Source organism: Halyomorpha halys, unplaced genomic scaffold (assembly GCF_000696795.3).
Source record: "Halyomorpha halys isolate HHAL.00 unplaced genomic scaffold, Hhal_1.1 Scaffold854.1, whole genome shotgun sequence".
NCBI lineage: Eukaryota > Metazoa > Arthropoda > Insecta > Hemiptera > Pentatomidae > Halyomorpha > Halyomorpha halys.
This window is the reverse complement of record NW_027115045.1, coordinates 140,331-160,291: the sequence shown is the minus strand read 5'-3', so window position 1 is coordinate 160,291 and position 19,961 is coordinate 140,331. Positions and strand designations below refer to the sequence as shown.

General features: G+C 29.0%; 1 protein-coding gene across 1 annotated transcript in view; it reads left to right on the top strand.

The window, feature by feature from the left end:
• Positions 1–965: 965 nt before the first annotated feature.
• Positions 966–19,961, top strand: part of LOC106686640 (runt-related transcription factor 1) — a 50,778-nt gene continuing 31,782 nt past the window's right edge. The window contains exon 1 of the mRNA XM_067052134.1: positions 966–1,297. Coding sequence (XP_066908235.1) covers positions 973–1,297 — 325 coding nt within the window. The 5' untranslated portion in view covers positions 966–972. The remainder of the gene's footprint in view (positions 1,298–19,961) is intronic.

Sequence of the window (19,961 nt, the reverse complement as noted above, 5' to 3'; positions counted from 1 at the left end):
TAATTATACATAGTTTTTCATTAAAGTAATTAAAAATTGGGGTAAAATAGTTGTCTTTTTTCTTCTTTTGGACTATTGTACAATAATGTAATAACGTTGTTAGAGTGCTATAATTATTATCTTACATAAAATTTACTGGGTGCATTATTATGTACAATTGTAAATTTCAAAATTCAGAGTCTATAAGGACGTCTATATTGGGTATTATGTATATTTATAGTTTTTAAATAAAATTAAATTTATTTGTATTAGTGATGGAAAAAAAAGAGAGAAAAGTTTGTATAATTGAAACATTAGAAAAATTAAACATACTTAATGAAAGATAAAAAGCTGGAAATAGTGTAAGGAAAGAAATAATTAATAATAAAAAGCAAAAAAAAAAATATATATATATTTAATTCTTGCACATAATGTAGACATTTTTATAATGCGACATTTAAAAGAATATATATATATACTGTTACTATTTTTATTAGTAGGATTATGAATAATTGTGGTTCACTAGTTCTAAGTATGCTGTGTATAAGGCAATCCAATGAAGTTGGAGAGCATAACATTTTTTTAATAGTGTTTTTCTCTCTTATTTTTTTATCTTGGCCGGAACAAATAATACATTACTAAAATTCCAAATAAGATATAGAAAACCGAAGAGCTTAAACGAGTAAAAAAAAAATAAAAATAAGATAGAAACAAAAAAGATTAATGGGGAAAAAAATGGCTTAAAGATTGAGGGTTGTTTGGAATAATATCTGTTTAAAGAGTGACTAAGGTGAATTTAAATTAGGCAAATAGGGGGGGAGTTGAGGAAATTAAGGAAAGAGCGCCTGCGCAGGTTCTTCTCATGTCGTCTTTTCTCGGGTTCTTTCGATGGGCGGTTGGTGGCGGTTGTGGTGCCCCGCCCCCACCGCCGCCCCACCACCGCTTTTTTCCATCCCCAGCAGTCCCCTCTTTGTTGCCATGTGACGCGGAGCCATGCGGACCACGCAGGAGGTGACGGCCGAGCTCCTCGCCGAACGCGCCGTCGAGAGCCTCCTCGCCGAGCATCCGGGTGAGCTCGTCCGGACGGGAAGCCCGCACGTCGTCTGCACCGTCCTCCCGAACCATTGGAGGTCCAACAAGACTTTGCCGGTCGGCTTCAAGGTGGTAGCACTGGGTGAGGTGATGGACGGGACGGTTGTCACAGTGAGGGCGGGAAATGATGAGAACTATTGCGCCGAACTGAGGAACTCCACGGCCGTCATGAAGAACCAAGTGGCCAAGTTCAACGACTTAAGGTTCGTCGGCAGAAGTGGCAGGGGTGAGTTCTATGTATATCAAATATGTCGAAGACTGACCCACATCCTTCCTTGACAGATACACAGTCGTACATCCCATTTCAGCTCTCATAGGCTAAATTGTGTCCATATTTCTATCCTCAGATTGCAAAATCTTGTCACTAAAAAAATTGTTAGAATTGCTAGATAACAAAATTGTATGTGAATTTTCCTTAAAAAAATAGTCTTTCTTCCTGGATAAGAAAACAATTGTACATATAGCATTGCCAGTTTCAGCTTTTGGAGTCAAAATTGCATCCATATTTCTCAGATTGCAAAAATTGTATGTTACTTGTTACTAAAAAAAAATGTTTTTTCTTCTTGAATAGGAAGTCATAAAACAACATAGTCCATTATGGTTATATGTCTGTGTCCAAATTTCAAAATGTTGTATACATTTTTCTTGAAAAAATAGTTTCTGACATTCTCCGTTGATGTTAAGGTAGGGAATATTTCTTAATTTTTTTTTTTAGATATTAAGATAATATTCAACAATAATAGCTATTATCCTCAACAACCTTTCGGAGATTTAATCCACATAATTAGTTAACAAGTCCTATTAATAATGACGTTATCGATTTACATTAAAATTTCGTCATAAAATTGTTATTAATATAATATCTCTGTTTTCAGATTTCCAAATTTGATGTCGTATTTTCCTAAACATAATGATTTTTCACTGTCCGTCAAGTATCCTTCGTTGATGTTAAGGAAGCAAAAATTTTAGCAATTTTTTAAAAAATTTTATTCCATAGATACATAAATACCCCTTAATAATTTTATTGATAGAATCACATATATCACTGTAAACAACGTTTTAGGGTTTATATCCCCATAATCAGGTTCCCTTTGTAATGATGTTATCCATTTAGCAACTCAAATTTCTGTATAAAATTTATTTATTTTTATTACATGAATGGCCGTCAAGCTTTGTTTGCAAATCCTATATTGTCAAAATTCAGATAATATTTAAATCAATACAAGAATAAATATTTGTTACTTATAAAGCGCAATAATGAAATTTAAATTAATAAGTAGAAAAAAAAGAAAATAATAAACGACAAAAAATTATATGTATCTTCTGAATTTTAAAAAAAAAAATTCTAATTTTTATCTTTTGCTTGTCTATTTTTCTTAGAAACGTAGTTTCTTCTTCAGACATTGGTTCATCTCATCTTTCTTTTTTATACGTCTTGCATCTGAATATGGCGTGGTTCTTCCGGCTCTTTGCATATTTTACAATTTCTTTTTTTATTTTCATGTGATAGAGATATTTCGGTGTGCATCCGTGGTTTTTCCTTAGCCTCAATACTGTTAATACATCTTTTCGGCTAAGTCTCAGGTTCGGGCAAAACCAAGGTGTCATAAAATTGTTAATTATATATATAACGTAATGGTTATTTTTAAATGAATAACATCATTATAACGAAATTTTATGACCTGATGATAGGGTAAAATCCCCAAATCTTTTAAATGTTCCATGATAATTTTATCAACAGATTCATTAGGAAGAGATATAAACCTTAATATCTATATAATATAATAAAGACTTCCCGTAATTTATTAGCATTCAAAAACTTATACGAGTTTTAATGAAGGCAAGGGTAGCAAATTGTAAAATGTAAGTCAAATCCACAGAATCACACTCAAGAATTTTTTTTCTTATTTGATAATCTTGTAGGGCCATAAAAATGATTAAATATATAAATATATCATTTTACCAACCACCCGTAGACACAAGTTTTGTACATTAATTTTCCTCTTTTTATGTCTAATTAAAACACATAAATATTATTATAATCACAAATATCCCGCTAGCGGCTTTGCCTGCTGTCATAAAGGACTTCTGGAATTTGAATTTATTTTTTTATCTCTGATATTTCAGAAATCTATTGCAAGAGTATTGTCGGTTTTTTTGCCTCTTATTGGTAGAATATAATTTTCTTGTTGAGGTTTTTAGTTTTTTTCTCCTCATTTGCTGTTATACTATAATTTTATGACCAGATGGTGGGGTTAAAAACCCCAACTTTTTAGCGTAATAAATGTTTTTTAATGATTATATCAATAGATTTGTTATAAAGAATTATAATCTTAATATTATATAATATTAAATATAACAAAGACTTCTTACTTATTATAAATCAAGCACCCCACCTGATCACATATTTGTGCATTTATTTTCCTCTTTTGAGTTCTAATTAAAATTTATAAATATAATCATGAAATCACTATTATAATCTATAATTTGGACTATTATTATTATTTAATCAATCTGGTATTTTAAAAATCTATTACAAGAGTATAGTTCGTTTTTTGTCTCCCATTGGTAAAAAAATATTTTATTTTTAGGATTTTCATCTTTTGTTTCCTAACACCATACCGTTATGGCTCCTCCGCCATAAGACATAGCAACCCAATAAAGCTTGATGAATTTTGAACAATTATTCTAATGAAGTTTTCTGGTAAAGTTTCCATTTCTACTAGTGGTGTCCATCTCTTTAATACTAAACTAGCAATTCCTTAAAATGCTTACTGCATTCATCTCATTCTATTCCTAACTCATTAGTAGACAGTGGATAAACATATGTTAGCTTTTTACTAACCTTTATATTTGTGGGAAAAGTAAGCGTTTCATTCCAAAACCATACTTTCGATATTATATTATATCTTAACTATATTTTTCAAAGTTACCAAAATATTTCAATTTTGTTAATATATATCCAAGTCTCAAGTTAGGGAAGTATGGAAGCTTTTTCTGGCAAGCCAAAATTTTCAAAACAAATTTGAATACAAACAGTTTCTTCTCTTAGACCTGTGTAATCTGTTCCTTTTTTTTTTTTTTTTTTTTTTTTTTAATTCTAACCTATTCGGTTTCATTCCAGAACCATCCAAATCCATTTTCAAATTTAAATTTTTTAAAAAAAAATATTTTTATCAGTTTATCATGAGGCAATGTAATTTCCGTAAAAATCTGTTAAATATAGAATGTGATAAGACTGTTTTGGTGAAAATTAAGTATTTTACGTCATTATAAACCAGTACTAAAATTTTTAATTAAATAAGTAAAAAAAAAATTCAAATTGAACTTTGCTATTTTTTTGCGCTTACAATGCCAAAAATTATCTGTCTTTAAACCAAAATTGTAATTTATTCTTAAAAAAAAATAAATAAAAATTATGCAACTAATTCATTGTAATTTTCAAATAATAATAGCAAATATATATAGTAAAATTAAATTGTTGCAAATTGTATTAACAGCTCCCATCTTTGCCGTATTGAACCATAAAATATTTAAATAAAGTTGTCTTATCAATGTTTTTCTTATGTATGTCTCATCTCATATTTTTCTAACTTAAAGTTTACATTACCGGAAATTTATGTGAGTGCAACTTTCCTAAAGTGTGGTTTCAGCAGTTGAATACAGAGCTGAAATTTTGAGATTTGTTCCATTTCATTAGATGATATTTGATTGACACGTGAATATTATTATATTAGATACAATTAATAATTATAAATATGAAGCTACATTTAAAACTACAATCAATGCTTATGAAGTTAAGACATTTGGATTTTATAAAAATAATGTTATGTTTCAATAGAAAAAAGAAATTTCACTATCTCTCATAGATGGAAATACTAAAGTATTTTAACATAGTTAGAAAATTAGACTAAAATTGTTCGGAATTTAAAGATTTTGTGCCCCAATCCTACTAATATTAGCGACGCCCCTAACCACGATTTACAGATAAAATTTAAAATATTTTTATTTTCGAAAAGTTTCTTCCAATTTTAAATCCAAAAATCATACTATCTATGTCCCAAAATGGCTTCCCAATTTGAGATTTTAAAATGCTATGAACATGTTAATTTCATATCCTGTCTATATGATAGTTTTAACACATTAATTAATTAAGTATAAAAATTAAATTATATATTGGTTTAGGTGTTTCAAAAATAACTGTAATAAACTATTTTATTACAGTTATTTTTAACAATATTTTTTTTTTTGAAATTTCTTTCATCTATCGGACTTTTTTTTTAGACTATAGATATGTTAAGTGAATAGTTTATGTAGTATAATCAATATTTAAAAAAAATATTTTAACATAAAACAGAAATAAAAAGAGAAGCAAAGGTTTCAATGATTTTTAAGAGGAAGTGTTAAATTGTGCTAAATTGTTTGATTTGAAATATAATTATAATTATTATTACTAACTTTAATTTTCTTTTTCTTTTTAAATTAAGTGAATCAAATCTTTTAAAAATGAAATTTAATTAGTTGTAATTAATAAGAAAATTTTTACTAATCATTTGATTATTGTTTAAATTGTGTTAAATTATAATTTTTTCTTTGTTGCTGCTACTATAATTAAAAAAATGCTACTCACAATTGCATTAGGTGTGATCTGTGTGATCTTATATCGAATAATAAGGTTAACAAGTTAAACCAAATTTAACTTAGAGCTTGCGGTTTTCATCATTGCTTCAGCGGGTTGTGGGTTCGCCGGAGCCAGACCAGAATCATTAGTAGACAGATTGCCTCAGTGTTCCTCTTAACTTCATATGACACCTTTATTATTTATTAATGTAATTAATTGTCTATTAATTACATATATTTTTTTAATTATTAAAAACCAATGGAAATAAAAGTTTTAATATCTCATCAGTTATACGCTCTAAATCATACTCCTCTCATATTGTTTTAAAAAATTTAAAATTAATAATTTAAAATAAAATTTATTTTTTTCTTTTCATAATTATTTAATTTTATTATTATTTCAGGTAGAGTTGAAAACAAAATTCATTTCAATATTTTGGTTCTACCTTTTCTATTTTATTATATGTTGTATATGTAAGACAATGGACTAATTTTATCTTTATAATAAAGATGTAATTCATTTCCACATTTCTGATTATTTTTATTATATGTTGCAGTATTGTTTTAAAAAATATTGCATGCTTTCTTTTTACATTATTAAATGAATTGCTGTTTTAAATATTTTAATTAGTATTTTATGATAACAGGCATTTTTATTAAACTCAAATTAGTTTAGTTGATAATTAAAAAAAAATTAACAATACAATAATTAAATAAATTTTTAGTTTGCTTTTAGTAATTTTCTTACCTTGTTATGTTTCTTAAATAATTTGTTTCTTAAATAACGAAAAAAAGTATGCTTTCAATGAAAATCCCACACTTTTGCATTACATTACTACAGAAATGTATTATATTTATTTTTGAAAATTGAAAAATCATTACAATTCACAAATGGGAAAATAATTATAATTATCAATTTTGGCAATATATTAAATGGTTTGAATTAATTTATTGCTGTCATTTCCTTACAATAAAAATTTGTCTTATAATTTACCACTGATATATGTTATATAATTATTTCTTTTTTTATTATGAAAATTCTACAAATACATTCAGATTTCTCCTTATGACGTGTTCAAGTAAAATAAACATATAATTGTAAGATTTTATAAACCTCAGACTGATACAAGAAATTCTGCCATGAAATGTTTATTTATATATTTTTGTTATTATTAATTTTTTTTTCTCAAATTATTTTTCATTGTATAAATATTACTTGTATATTTTTGTTTTTTCTTTTATTCTTCAATTACATAATTATTTTTTCTTATATGTATTATTTTATTTTTATTATTTAAAATTATTCAATAATAACGACACTGTAAAAAGTTAGGGGTTTCTTTTGCACGACACTAAACCTATGCTATTGTTAAGCGAAGTAAATTATTACAATAATCGTGACTATTGAATAATAATAAAAAAGGATATTTTAAATTATTCTATAAAATAATCTTCTAAATTTCGGCTATCTTATTTATTATAAATAAATCTATTTCTTTCTATAAGCTAGTTTTTTTCGTGCCCTCCTTAAACAAAATAAATTTAATACGTACATTCATATAACAGGGAAATGATGTATGTTTTCATGACATGTCAGAATCTCACAAGAGGAGATCATAACACAAACAAGGCAATCCTTCCCTGCCCGACCCGCCCCACTAAACACCCCTATGGAGCGACGGTCCAATATCACTTTTAAAATATTTGCTTAAAACGGGAAGAGTAGACTAAAAATGAAATTGAAAAATTGCGTGAATATAACAAAAAATACTTATTATAGTTTAAAAAAATAAAACTTCATCAGTGCAAGAAATAATTATTTTCGTCGTAATCCGAACTGTCAAAAATTAAATTTCTCATTTTTAGAACATGTAATAACAATAGTAGTAGTTTGATATTTTATAAGCTTTTTTATGTATGATAATAAAATAATAATCTAGATTTTCCCAAGTTCTTGGAGGAGTAAGAAGTTTTATTAATGTTATAAAGTGTCGGTCTGTTGGACCATTAGAAGACTTGGAGATTAAATTATTTAATAATATTTTTATTACTCTCTTTGCTTGTCAAAGGAGGATATTTGCATATTTGTCCATTCTTTTATTTTTACCAAAATCTGGGGTGTCTCATGTAAAACAATTATGAAGACTACATCAAAAATGTTGGTGGGAGAAAATTTGGTTCTTCGTTTATATCTATCTTAAACTAAAACTGATATTTTATTCTTATATAACTTAACATTTTAGCTATTCTTTTTATGTTAAAGTAATAATATTAACATCTTAATTTCCATTTTTAATAGAACTAAAAAACTTAGGTTACAGGTAAGAGTCTAGTTTATAAACATAAAGAATTTACAAAAATGAACTCTAATTTATTGATTAAATTTTTACATTAATTTAGGAAAATAAATATTTGACTGATATAATTAAATAAAATATTTTCTATACTGTTTTGAAGACTTCATTAATTTATAATATATCATTAGTGCTTTATTACTTTAGTCCATAGATTCATATTCCTGGCCACAGTAGACCAACAGTCTCCCACTCCCCACTCTTTGAAACATCTCATCTCGCCATCTTGTATTTGGTCTTCCTCTCCATCTTTTGTGTTCCTTTTATATCCACTGTATGTATCCACTCCAATTTTATCCAACTGCCTTCTAAATTATGTGAAATGAAATGAAATAAAAAAAATAATTTTATTCTGGAACTCATGTCCCCTAAGAATAAATACATAGTTCATTCATTAATATTTTTGTCTGGAAAGCATTTACAAGTTTTCAGATAGTAAAATGAAATTACATTGGGATTGACTACTGTTTATAATGTTAATCAATATATGGCTATTTATTTGATTACAATGATGCGGAGATTTGGTTATAGAATGAGTGGAGGAATATGTGTTCTTTAAAGGAAAGAATAGATGAAGACTGGCGAATAGAGATGGGAAGAAGATTCCAGAAGGAGGCTGCATATATGATGGATCATGGATATATGGATGATGGATATATGAATCAATCGGTTGGGATCTGGTATTTAATGAGTAGATGAACGAAGAGTGAGGAGATCAAGGATGTAGGTAATGTGTAAGGTTTTTGGATTTAAAGAACTTGGAATAGGAAAAGAAATGGATCAACATCAACTGGCCATATTACCAAATTTGATACGAGAATATGGTCCAAGGTTGCTAAGCATAGTGGATGTTAAAATAAAATTGATTGGAATGCTATTGAGAATTCATTATAGATTCCGAAAATGGAGACAGACATTGAATAAACGTCAGTTGTAGTTGAGAAATTTGGATCAGTATAGGAAACAACGTATTTTACTTAGAAAATCTTTAAGAAGACATAACTTCACCATGGATTAAAATATGAAGGCGATGTTGGTGACAATGAATAATTGTCAAACCAATCCCCACTAAATTACTTACATATCTGTTCTGAAGCACTTTATACTCTCGTCATTTTTATCAAAGTTCTTTTGTTAGTCCTTAATTTACTAGTTCCCCACCACGTCCTTGAGAAAACGTTCATCCCTACCTTTCACCTCCTCATCGGATCTTAGTCTCCAAATGTTCTAACAGTGTGCTAAGCCCGTAAGTGTTTTATAATTTTATAATGTTTTAAAATGATGAAAGTATAATATAAATCGGAATCATGTATTTTTTACTTTTGTGAGACATCTCGTAAGTATGCTTCCTAGAATTCCTTCCGATTACAATCCCTGGAGCAAGGACTAGATACCAAAACTGGGGTGGTTGGTATGGTTGAAGTAGCTAAGGGTATGTTAGGTGTCAGAAAAAGGGTGGCGTCGTCCGTCACAAGACATAGATGATCGGAGGAGACCAGGACATGTAACCTAGTAGTTGATCCACCTTAAAAACAAGAAAGATATTTTTCCAATACTTATTATTTATTATTTAATAATTATTCCTTCCAGGAATTATTATTACTAATTAATTAGATAATAACTGTAGTATATGTACACATATATAATAGTTCCTTGATGGTAAATTGTTGTGAAGACAATGAATATCTGAAATCATAAAATACAATACATTCTACGAGGTAATTAGACCTGTGTCATTCGTAGAATGACTAGTTCAATAGAATCGAATTACAAACGCTTGTCGTGGAACTCCTTGATGATATTGTTTTAATTTTATTTACATTAATTTTATGAGAATGCTTGGCACTTCTTCCTTGTTGCTAAGGTTCTTCCATCGTGATGCTTTCTCTTTTACAGTTATTAAATTTTCAAAATCGTTGATGATTATTTCTAATGAATGAAGGCTCGAATCCGGACAAAAGCTGTACAAAGCCATTACAAAAACGAGATACCTAAATAGTTCGATCATTAGGGTCAAATTGATTTTCAAATAACAGCGCTCAAAGTTCAATTAGGATAGGGGTAGAGGGTGATAAACAATTGGCGATAAACAAACTTGATAAAAGGGTACGGCCAATTAAATTAAATTGGACCATTAAGACCATCTCTATCGTAGGCCTTTTAATAATTTACAATTTCACTCTAATTGCCACATAAGTCTACTCATAGGTGAAATTTTCAGGGGAGTTAGCGCCATTTTGTATCCCTCAGCCAGATCAAATTATACCTATGCATTATTATATAAAAAATATTCTACAAAGATTTGGATTGCACAGTTGGAATCGCATCATGCACTCGGGGTGTAAATATCAAAATATTTATATCATATAAATAGTTCAATATATAAATAAGATATATCAATATTTTAGTATATCATACCTTGATATATTTAATTTTTTTGATCTTATATTTATCTCAGTAGCCTCATATTTGCCCCATTAACTGCCTCAAATTCACCCTCGCTTGCTTCTTAGATTTACCACATTGCATTAATGTTGTAATTTTTTCACAGTTTACATTACACTGTTTCAATCTGGGCCAGAATGGTGACCGTTATGTTCTTGTGGAAACACAGCTATCGCGTTTAATTATTTGACGCAGCATGATAACAAATTTTAAAAGACTGTAATACCTAAAATACGATATGTTGCAACGGCATAATATAATAAGGTATTATCAACAATATTTCACTGTAAACATTTTACAATACTCTGTACATTTAACTTGTTTATAAAAATAATTAACTGTTTAATTTTTACCTCGATTTTTAAGTGACTCATTTTTGCATCATTGAATCCTATTTCGTTAGACCTACTGACATAAATCACGTAAAACATAAATTTCATGTTTCACTTTATGTTAAATTCATATTTTATTTACAGTTCACCTTTCTGAAATAAGATAGTGGCGCCTGAACAGGGTATCCTCAAATTGAAGCTAGTTTAATGTACTATAAAGTAGTTTATGACGTTTATCTTCATAGGAATTGTATCTTTCATGATATTCAAAATAAATTCAAATTTGTTGATTTCTAGTTGTTCGTACAAAACTTCTCATTTATGAAATAATATGTCTCAGGAACCATAAGATGTCCGCCAGCACCTAAATTAAAGTTATTTATATGTGCTATAAAGTGTATCTTTTATGATATTTGACAAAATAAATTCATAAAGTATTAACTTATAATTGTTCGGATAACATTGTTATTTTTTGAAAAATATATCTCTGAAATCATAAGACGTACACATGTCTGTCAGCACTCAAAATAAAGGTACTTTAAATTACAATAAAGTAGTTTATAACACTATCTTCATAGGGGTAGTATTTTTTATTATATTCACGTGTGAATATAAAGGTTTTTGAGATATAGATTTCTCAAAATAAATTCACTGGCTTTTGATTTTTCAGTCCCTATTTTATGAAATGTTGCTTTTTAAAAAACTATTGAACGTAAATAGCTTTATTAGGGCTAACATTTTAGCAAAGTTATTCTACTTTAAATTATGTTCTATTCGTTTTTTTAGTGTTGTAGATAGTTTTAAAGATATGGAGTTTCGAATGAATTTTTTTTTTTAATGTTTTAAAACAGCAGTCATTTCCCCCCTTACTGTGTTATTTAAGTCATGAATTTTGATTATTAACTATAGTTTTCATTGAAGTAATCAAACATTGGGGTCATATAACCGCCTTTTTTCTCCTCTTAGGCTCTTGTACTATTTTGGGTGTATATCAGTTTTAGATGGCGTTATAATACGTAGTAATATAGACAAATTTATGGTAAATTATAATTCTAATAAATATTTAACTAATGAAAATCGAGAAGCAGTTTTGAACTTAAATGATGTGAATCCCTGATAAATGTGAAGTGGTAGCATAGTGTACCTGTACAACAGGAATTGTTGTTACATTATTTATGGGTACAGGGAGGTTGTCGTAGGATTCTCTCTGACATGTAGTAAAAGCTATATACTCTGTTTCGATCTTGTCGAATGGCGACATGGTTCTTGTCACAACGTAGTATGAAAGATTTCAATAATATGGTTAGAAAATATAATATAAATAATTACATGATAATTATTTTGGATTTTTTACTAGAGAGTTGATTATATTAATTGTTTTAAATTCTAAATTTCAGATTTAAAAAAAAATATTTATAATAACATGATATGTAATATATATTATGATAAATTGTATGTAGAGTGGGACTTTCCCTGTCATATTTGTTTAAAATAAGTTATTTCACCCCAATTTTTTATTAATTAAATGAAAATTATATACCAATAAGAGTTAAAATTGATTACCCTTCCAATCCTAGTTAAGTGGAATAAAAACTGCCTGCTGTTCCGTAGTTATGAAAAATTAATTTTTGAGTTTTTTAAAGTAAAAACAAAAAAACTAGTCTTTTCTTTTAAAAAATGGTTAAGTTTTTACATAAAATATTCAAGGGGTACAGTAAATGTCATTAAAAATTAAATATTGAAGAGTTTCCGACCACAACGTGAAGATGGCAGCATTCGTCAATAAAAGCAAATAAATTTCGTTGTTCATCTGTTGACAGTTTCCCACCAAAGTTTAGGCCATTTTTGGTGCGCAGTGTTTATATAACAGTCGTTTGAATGAGTTAGTGTGAGTGTTTTTGTGAAAATGGACAAAATCGAGTATTGAGCTCATTAATTTTTTTTTTGAACGGCAGTACGCCCACGCAAATCAAAGATAAGTTGGATTCTATGTATGAGAACATTCCACCATCATTTGGCACAGTGGAATTAAGTGCTGCAGCTTAATTTAAACGTGGCAAAAAGAGTTTGGTAGAAGATGAACGTTCGGGACGTCCAAAAACTGCAAGTACTAACGAAAACATCGTCAAATGACCACAGCAATTAAAGTGAGAGAGATAGCAGAGGTTATGAACATGTCAAAAGAACGTGTTTGTTACATATTAAATCAAAATTTAGATATGAGAAAGCTGACCGCACGTTAGACTAACAATGTGTTTGAATGAACATTTCCAACGTTCTGTTGGGGCAGTTTAGGCGCAATAAATCCGAGTTTTGTAGCCGATTAATGACTGTAGATAAAACTTGGATACACCATTATACGTCCGAAACAAAAGTACAATCCATATAGTGGACTGCAAAGGGGAAACCGGCTCCAAAAACAGCAAAATCTTTTTTTTCGGCTGGGAAAGTGATGGCGACCCTTTTTTTGTGGGGTAGTCATGGAGTTATTTTAATCGAATATCTTAAGAAAGGAAAAACCACAGGGGCATACTACGCATCATTACTTCACAAAATGAAGGCAGAACTTGCGGAAAAAAGGCCACATTTGGAGAAAATGAAAAGCCTGTTTCACCAAAACAACGCACCGCCCCACACCTCAGCGGTTGCCATAGCGGAAATTCAGAAATTACGGTTTGAACTGCTTGACCATCCGCTTTACTCACCAGATCAAACCGCGAGCGACTTAAATGAAGAGGCAATCACGTGAACAATTATTTTGCAGAGAAAAACGCCAAGTACTTTTTGGACGAGTTAGAGAGATGGGAGAATCGCTGGGAGAAGTGTGTAGAGTTGCAAGGAGACTATGTTGAAAAATAAAAAAAAATATCAGAAAAAATGTCTTGTATTTTCGTTAGGTCTGAAACTTTTCAGACTACCCTCGAAAAAAACATCTCTGCCAATGAAAGTAATTTAACCTACTATAAATTGGTTTATGACACATATCTTTGTAGGGGTAGTATCTTTTATGATATTCGCATATGAATATAAATTTGGCAGATGCAAATTTGTTCGAACAACTATAATCAATTTATTTTACCAAATATCATGAAAACTACTACTCCTACGAAGATAAACTTCATATACTACTTTATAGTCCAGTAAACTAGCTTTAAGTTGAGTGCTAATGGACATGTATTGAATGGTTCTTGAGATATAGATTTCTCAAAATAATTTCACTAACTACTGATATTTTGTCATATTTTTAGGAAATGTTGCTTTTTAAAAAGCTATATCTGGAGAACTATTGAACATGAAAAGCTCTATTAGGGCTCATATTTTAGTAAATTTACTCTACTTTAAATGATGGCCTATTTGTTTTTTGTTTTGTTAGTAGTTTTGAAGATATGTAGCACCGAATGAAATTTTTTTTTATCGTTTTGAAACAGCTGCCATTTTTATTACCCCTAATTATGGTTGTCTAAGTCTTATCATATTTTGACTATTAACTATAGTTTTCATTAAAGTAAACAAACATTTCCCCCCAGCTCTTGGTCTATGAAGCAACACCATTAAGAATCCAATCTCTTATAAGAATACGTAATCATAATCTGAATTTCCTTGACTAGACGATAAAACTAAAATGGCTTTCACAATGATATAATCTCAATTAAAAAATTCATTAATTATAATGACAAAATCCTACGGGAAATTCAATTCTGAAACTGAGGAATTCTTCTAATTAAAAGGACGGTTTATATCCTGTTAAAATTTTTCTTAAGGGAAACTATACTTTTTCTTAACGGAAATCCAAAGGAACCATTTGGTAAGGTGTTCCTTAGCAACACTCCTAAATAGGGCCCTTAGTTCTACGCCTTACCCAATTTATTATACCAGTCATAGAAACGCTGCTAGAGAAGTTGAATAAATAAAACTGTAGTTATTTAAATATATCTTTGATAAAAATTTAATGTGGTCCTATTTAAGTATTCCTTTTTACGACATTGGCCGGACGCGATCCGAGTCCGGTTGATATATGATTAAAATCTATCTGGAGCTCCGGTAATGGCACAATTTGAAGTGATTCAGTTGATACCTCTGTTAATAATTTATTATTGTACAACCCTCTCCCCTGCGAAAACCCTAACTGTATCACATCAAAACACCGAAGGACTTCGATCTGAATGCATCCAGTGCTGAATTTTGCAATGGGCCTTGGTCAGTGGGGTGCAAAGTTATATTCCATTTACCCACTTGCTTAAAACTTTACAATTTTGGTAGTTTTAATCTGTATTTTTTATTTATTTATTGATCATTACAACTGTATTTAAATATGTACAACAATTAAATCTGATGTTTGTTATACAATGAAATGATACAGATATGTTGAGGATCTATCCATTGAACTCCAATAACATTTCTAGAGGAGAAGATCTCGAGGTCATCTTGTTTTCAAGATAATCAGATAATAATGGAGAAGCCATGTTTAGAAACAATTGGGTTTTGGTGGTTAGGTTCATTATGGAAGGATTGGTATCTGTTTCTGTTCAAACCGACAACATATGGAACATTGATGTCCTGATGGATGACTTTTTGTGACAAAGTAAGGAGCATAAATGATTTTAGGAAGGATTTGTAAGGATTGGAAAGGAGAAGAATTCGATGACAATAAAATTTATAAAATTTAGAATACTTTTAATATTAAAATATACATTTGGAAAAATTATAAAAATATATATTTTTTGTCACTTATTCTCCATATACGTATTTGATAAAGATTTTAAAATAAAATATTAACTAAAAAATTTAATTTTTTTCTTGGTTTATTCAATTTATATTACAAAATGGTAGTCAGTTACCAACCTGCCTTCTACGCCACAACCCCTGATGAAGACCTCAGGTCGAAACGTCGGCATAAAATAAATAAATGTGGTTTTGTTTATTTATGTTGTTCTTTGCTGACCGCATCCCCCGACAAACTTCTCCAAACAAAATGGAATAAATAAAAGTTATTATAAATAAATCAATTTTTGTTAATTAATTTGGTATTTGGAACAGCTTTTTAAAATTATTAACTGTATTTACATACAAATACATCAAGTAATTTTTTTTATATGTTTATTGAGAATTACAACTGTACATAATGATACATTCTGTAAATTTAATGTTAGATTATAAATGTATGATACAAGCAGAGAAACTACCCATTTGTAGCACTCTAATAACATTTCTGCATTAGGATGTCTTGAGGCCATTCCCTTTTCGGGCACCTTGGAAGATTGTCAGGAATGGAAGAGGAAGCAAGGTTAGTAACTAGAGGGTTTGAGTGGTTAGGGAGTTTAAAATGGAAGAATTGATGTCTGGCTCAGGCTAGATCGGTTACATATAGAAAATTGAGGTCATTATGTATGATTTGTCACAAAGGAGCATTGAGGATTTTTTCCAGCAATATTTGACATTTGACTCACTATGCGCCGGTTCGAATCCGGACTGGACGGGTTGACTTGGCGAACCCATATAATTGACCTCGTCATCCATACTCTCAATAGAATAGATCGGTCGGTAACTTGTAGATTAACCCACCCATCATTCCTGCTATAAGTTATAAACTGATGATCCTAAAGATCCACAAATATTGATATACAAACAGATGGACCCAAACCATTGTGATTTTCAAAATATTAGTTGAAGTAGGGCAAACATTTTGAATAAAAAAAGGTTTATTTTTTTATTACAATGAAAATTTGTAGTCAACAATTTTTTTGATGTATAAAAACTGACTATCAACTTCGTCATAAAATCATGTTCTATCCCTTTTTTCTTGCTGATTCGATCTGAATTTTTTTAATTCTGTGCTCTTATTGTGGCATAGTAGGAAAATAATATACCAAATTTTCCTGATATTGAATAATAAATGTTTAATAAGCTCCTATAAGCTTGACAAAAAAAATATTTTTTAAAGAAAAAGGGTTATGATATTTGAAAAATAAAAAGCTACGTCAGTAAGTCTAAATTGTTTTAACCACGGGCCTAAATTAGTTATCTTAGAAGTAATAACTAATTAACTAGCTGAATTTTTTTTAATTAGAAATTTCTACTAAAGTGCCCAGTACTGGTACATCAACCCTATTTTGTCCATATTTGGAAGTTTAGATATTAATATTTAATAAATGTATGACCAATAAATTCGGCCAATTATGTTAATATAGAATGAATTATAATCATTTCATAACTAATTTATGTATTATGCATTAATTATTCCCGATGTTTGTTTAATAAAACCTCAACCGCTAGTGACTACTCTCTAATTTAGTTTACACCAGTTAAACAATTAGTAGCAAGTTATAATCATTTGTGGATGGAATAATTGATAAATTTATGAATTGATCATTATTATCAATGGGCTTCTTGGCCATTGACTATTTCTAAATGCCGATAGCTTTACTGTTCGTCCTATCAGTTAACAGGTGAACATTTTCGATCAAATTTTATTTTTTATAAAGAGGTTGATTGGATTGATAAATAAATCGATAGGGTTAAGATGTTTTTTTTTAACAATCATTTAATTTTGTTATTTTAAGATAATTTTATATGATCCAAAACCGACCTCAAGTCTCTTAAGTATCAGAGTAGTTACTAGAATAGTCACAAATAGTACTCACTGATTTATTTATTTAAATTTCCTTTATAACAGAATTTAATTTGTAATTCATTAAAAATGATATTAGCAGGACTCTCGATTCAGATCTCTTCATTCATAATAAAAATTTAAGACTAGTTCTAAATATTATTTTATGAAACTTTACTCCAGCCTGATACGATACTGAAAAATTCAATTAGTTTGCAAAAAAACAAAACATTAATTAAGTAATTTTATTTGAATTAATAATTTAAACCTATTTGTTATATAAGAGTTTCCTTATAACTTATTAAGGAGCAGATTACATTAAGTTTTATAACCATTAGAGGTTATAAATTGTGTGAGTTAAGTACTAAATCTCAAAAAATTCTGTCCAGTTACTCAGAAAAAATCAAAGACGGATTTTTTTTTTTTCGATATTGAAACTTAAAATAAATTTTGAGGGAGTAGATTCAAAATATGTTTTTTTTTTGTAGATTTCTTAGATTCATTATTGTAAAAAGAAAAAAAAATTAAATATAAAAATTAAAAATTAAATATTAAAAAAAAAAGAGGAGGTTTCTACTTTATGGATTAATTGAATGGAAGAAACGACCGAAACAACAACATCGAAACATCTTGCTAATTTCAAAATTAAATTTCGTACAGTGAAATTCTGTTACTATGAACTAGTTTTGTTTCGGTAAAAAAAAAAAACTTTTTATTTATAGTTAATCTTTTTTATGTTAAATATTAACTTTTAAAAAAACTTTATAACAATGCTTTGCTATCAATTCTTGTTTTAAAATTTTCACTTTAGTATTTTAGGCTAATGTTAGTTATATATAACTTGTTTGCCTGTTTTTGATGTTCCTGACACGAAATATTTCGACAGTCGGAAAAGCTTTGAGCCTCGTTTGGCAGAGTTTTTGAGGTTTCCATCTGTTTCTATCACATAAAAAATTAAAGACTAAAAAAATTTTAGATGTTGGTATATTTCTTTATTTTGTAAACTTGTAATAGCTTAACTTTTGTTGACTTACTTTGTCCTCCTCTGTGTGATTTTCCAAATTTTAGATGAGATACAATAAAAAAAATAATATGAGATAACAGCAAGGAATTCTCTGATGTAAGATGCAACTTCCCTGTCAAGGCATATGTGTGTATGACATGTGACAGTTAATGGGACAGTAGCTACTCTTATCATCTGCAGTTAACTACTATCAAAATAACGTTAATAAATGCTATTACTATGGCAACTAAGGTTCAGTTTATAGCGTATACATTAAGTCTTCAAGTTTTTTGTTAAATATTATAATAATAACATATTACATATTTATTAATTATAATAAAATAAATACTTTTAGCCTCAATCTTTTTATTGTTTTATTTTGATTCCACCATTTTTTTAGTTTCCGCGAACCCGGCAATTAAGGACAATCAGTTCATGAAAAAATAGTCTGTTTAACATCATTTATAAATAATTCTGAATAATATACCTCAAATTTAAAATTTACTACTCACATTTACTTTGCTGAATTTTTGTAGGCTCAGTTTCTTTTGATTAATTTAATAAACAATTAATTTTACCAATTTTGTTCGCATATTTCTTGTATCGCATTCCACAACCCAGTCCCGAAACATCTGATTTTTTATTTATTTATTATCAGAAGTTAGTCATGTTTTATGATATGACATATGGTTTTATTTGTTCTACTTTAATTTTATATATTCAGTTAATTATTGATGTTCATATTTATCTTTTCAAATTAGTTATTTTCCTTATATTTTATGATGGTTTATAATTTCATTTTTATTTTGTGTTTTACTCTATGTTTGATTAATTTTGGCGCCCTAAAGGGGTCAATCCCAGAATATATGAAGAATATTATTGTGTAAATAATATATTTACAAAGAATCCTCTATTGAACTACAAGTAACTAAATCCTGAAATCGTATATGTTCCTAGGACAAAGGATCAGAAGGTTCAGGAATGAATCGGTCAATAGGAGAATGTTGGGATGTAATTAAGTATATTCTGGATCGGAGAGAAAACAGACAAAAAAAACCATACAAACGAGGAAGGGTATGACAAAAAGTGTTATTAAATTATTCAACAACGACCTGAGGCCATTATAAAGACTGCCTTTAATCAGAGCAGGCGGACCTCTATGTAATGAACTCTTCTCCGGTCTAACAAGCTCTCTTGTCACCCAGTCTCTTTTTAATCTCACCCTCCTCCTGCCAATATTAACCGAGCTCTCCCTCACTCCCTATCCCTCTTCATCCCTCCCAAGGTGGTCATCTATCTTTTGGTGGTCATTCTATCGACTTCTCTCTGTCCCATGTGTTCTTTAACAAGTGCTAAGAGTTATTATTAAATAAGATAAATATAATATAATTTTTTTTAAAAAATTATATAATCCATAGTATAGGAACATTGTTTTGGTGGTGAAATGAAATGAAATGAAAAAAATAACTTTATTCTGGGACATATGTCCCCTAAGAATAATTACATGGTTCATATAGTGAGATTTTTAT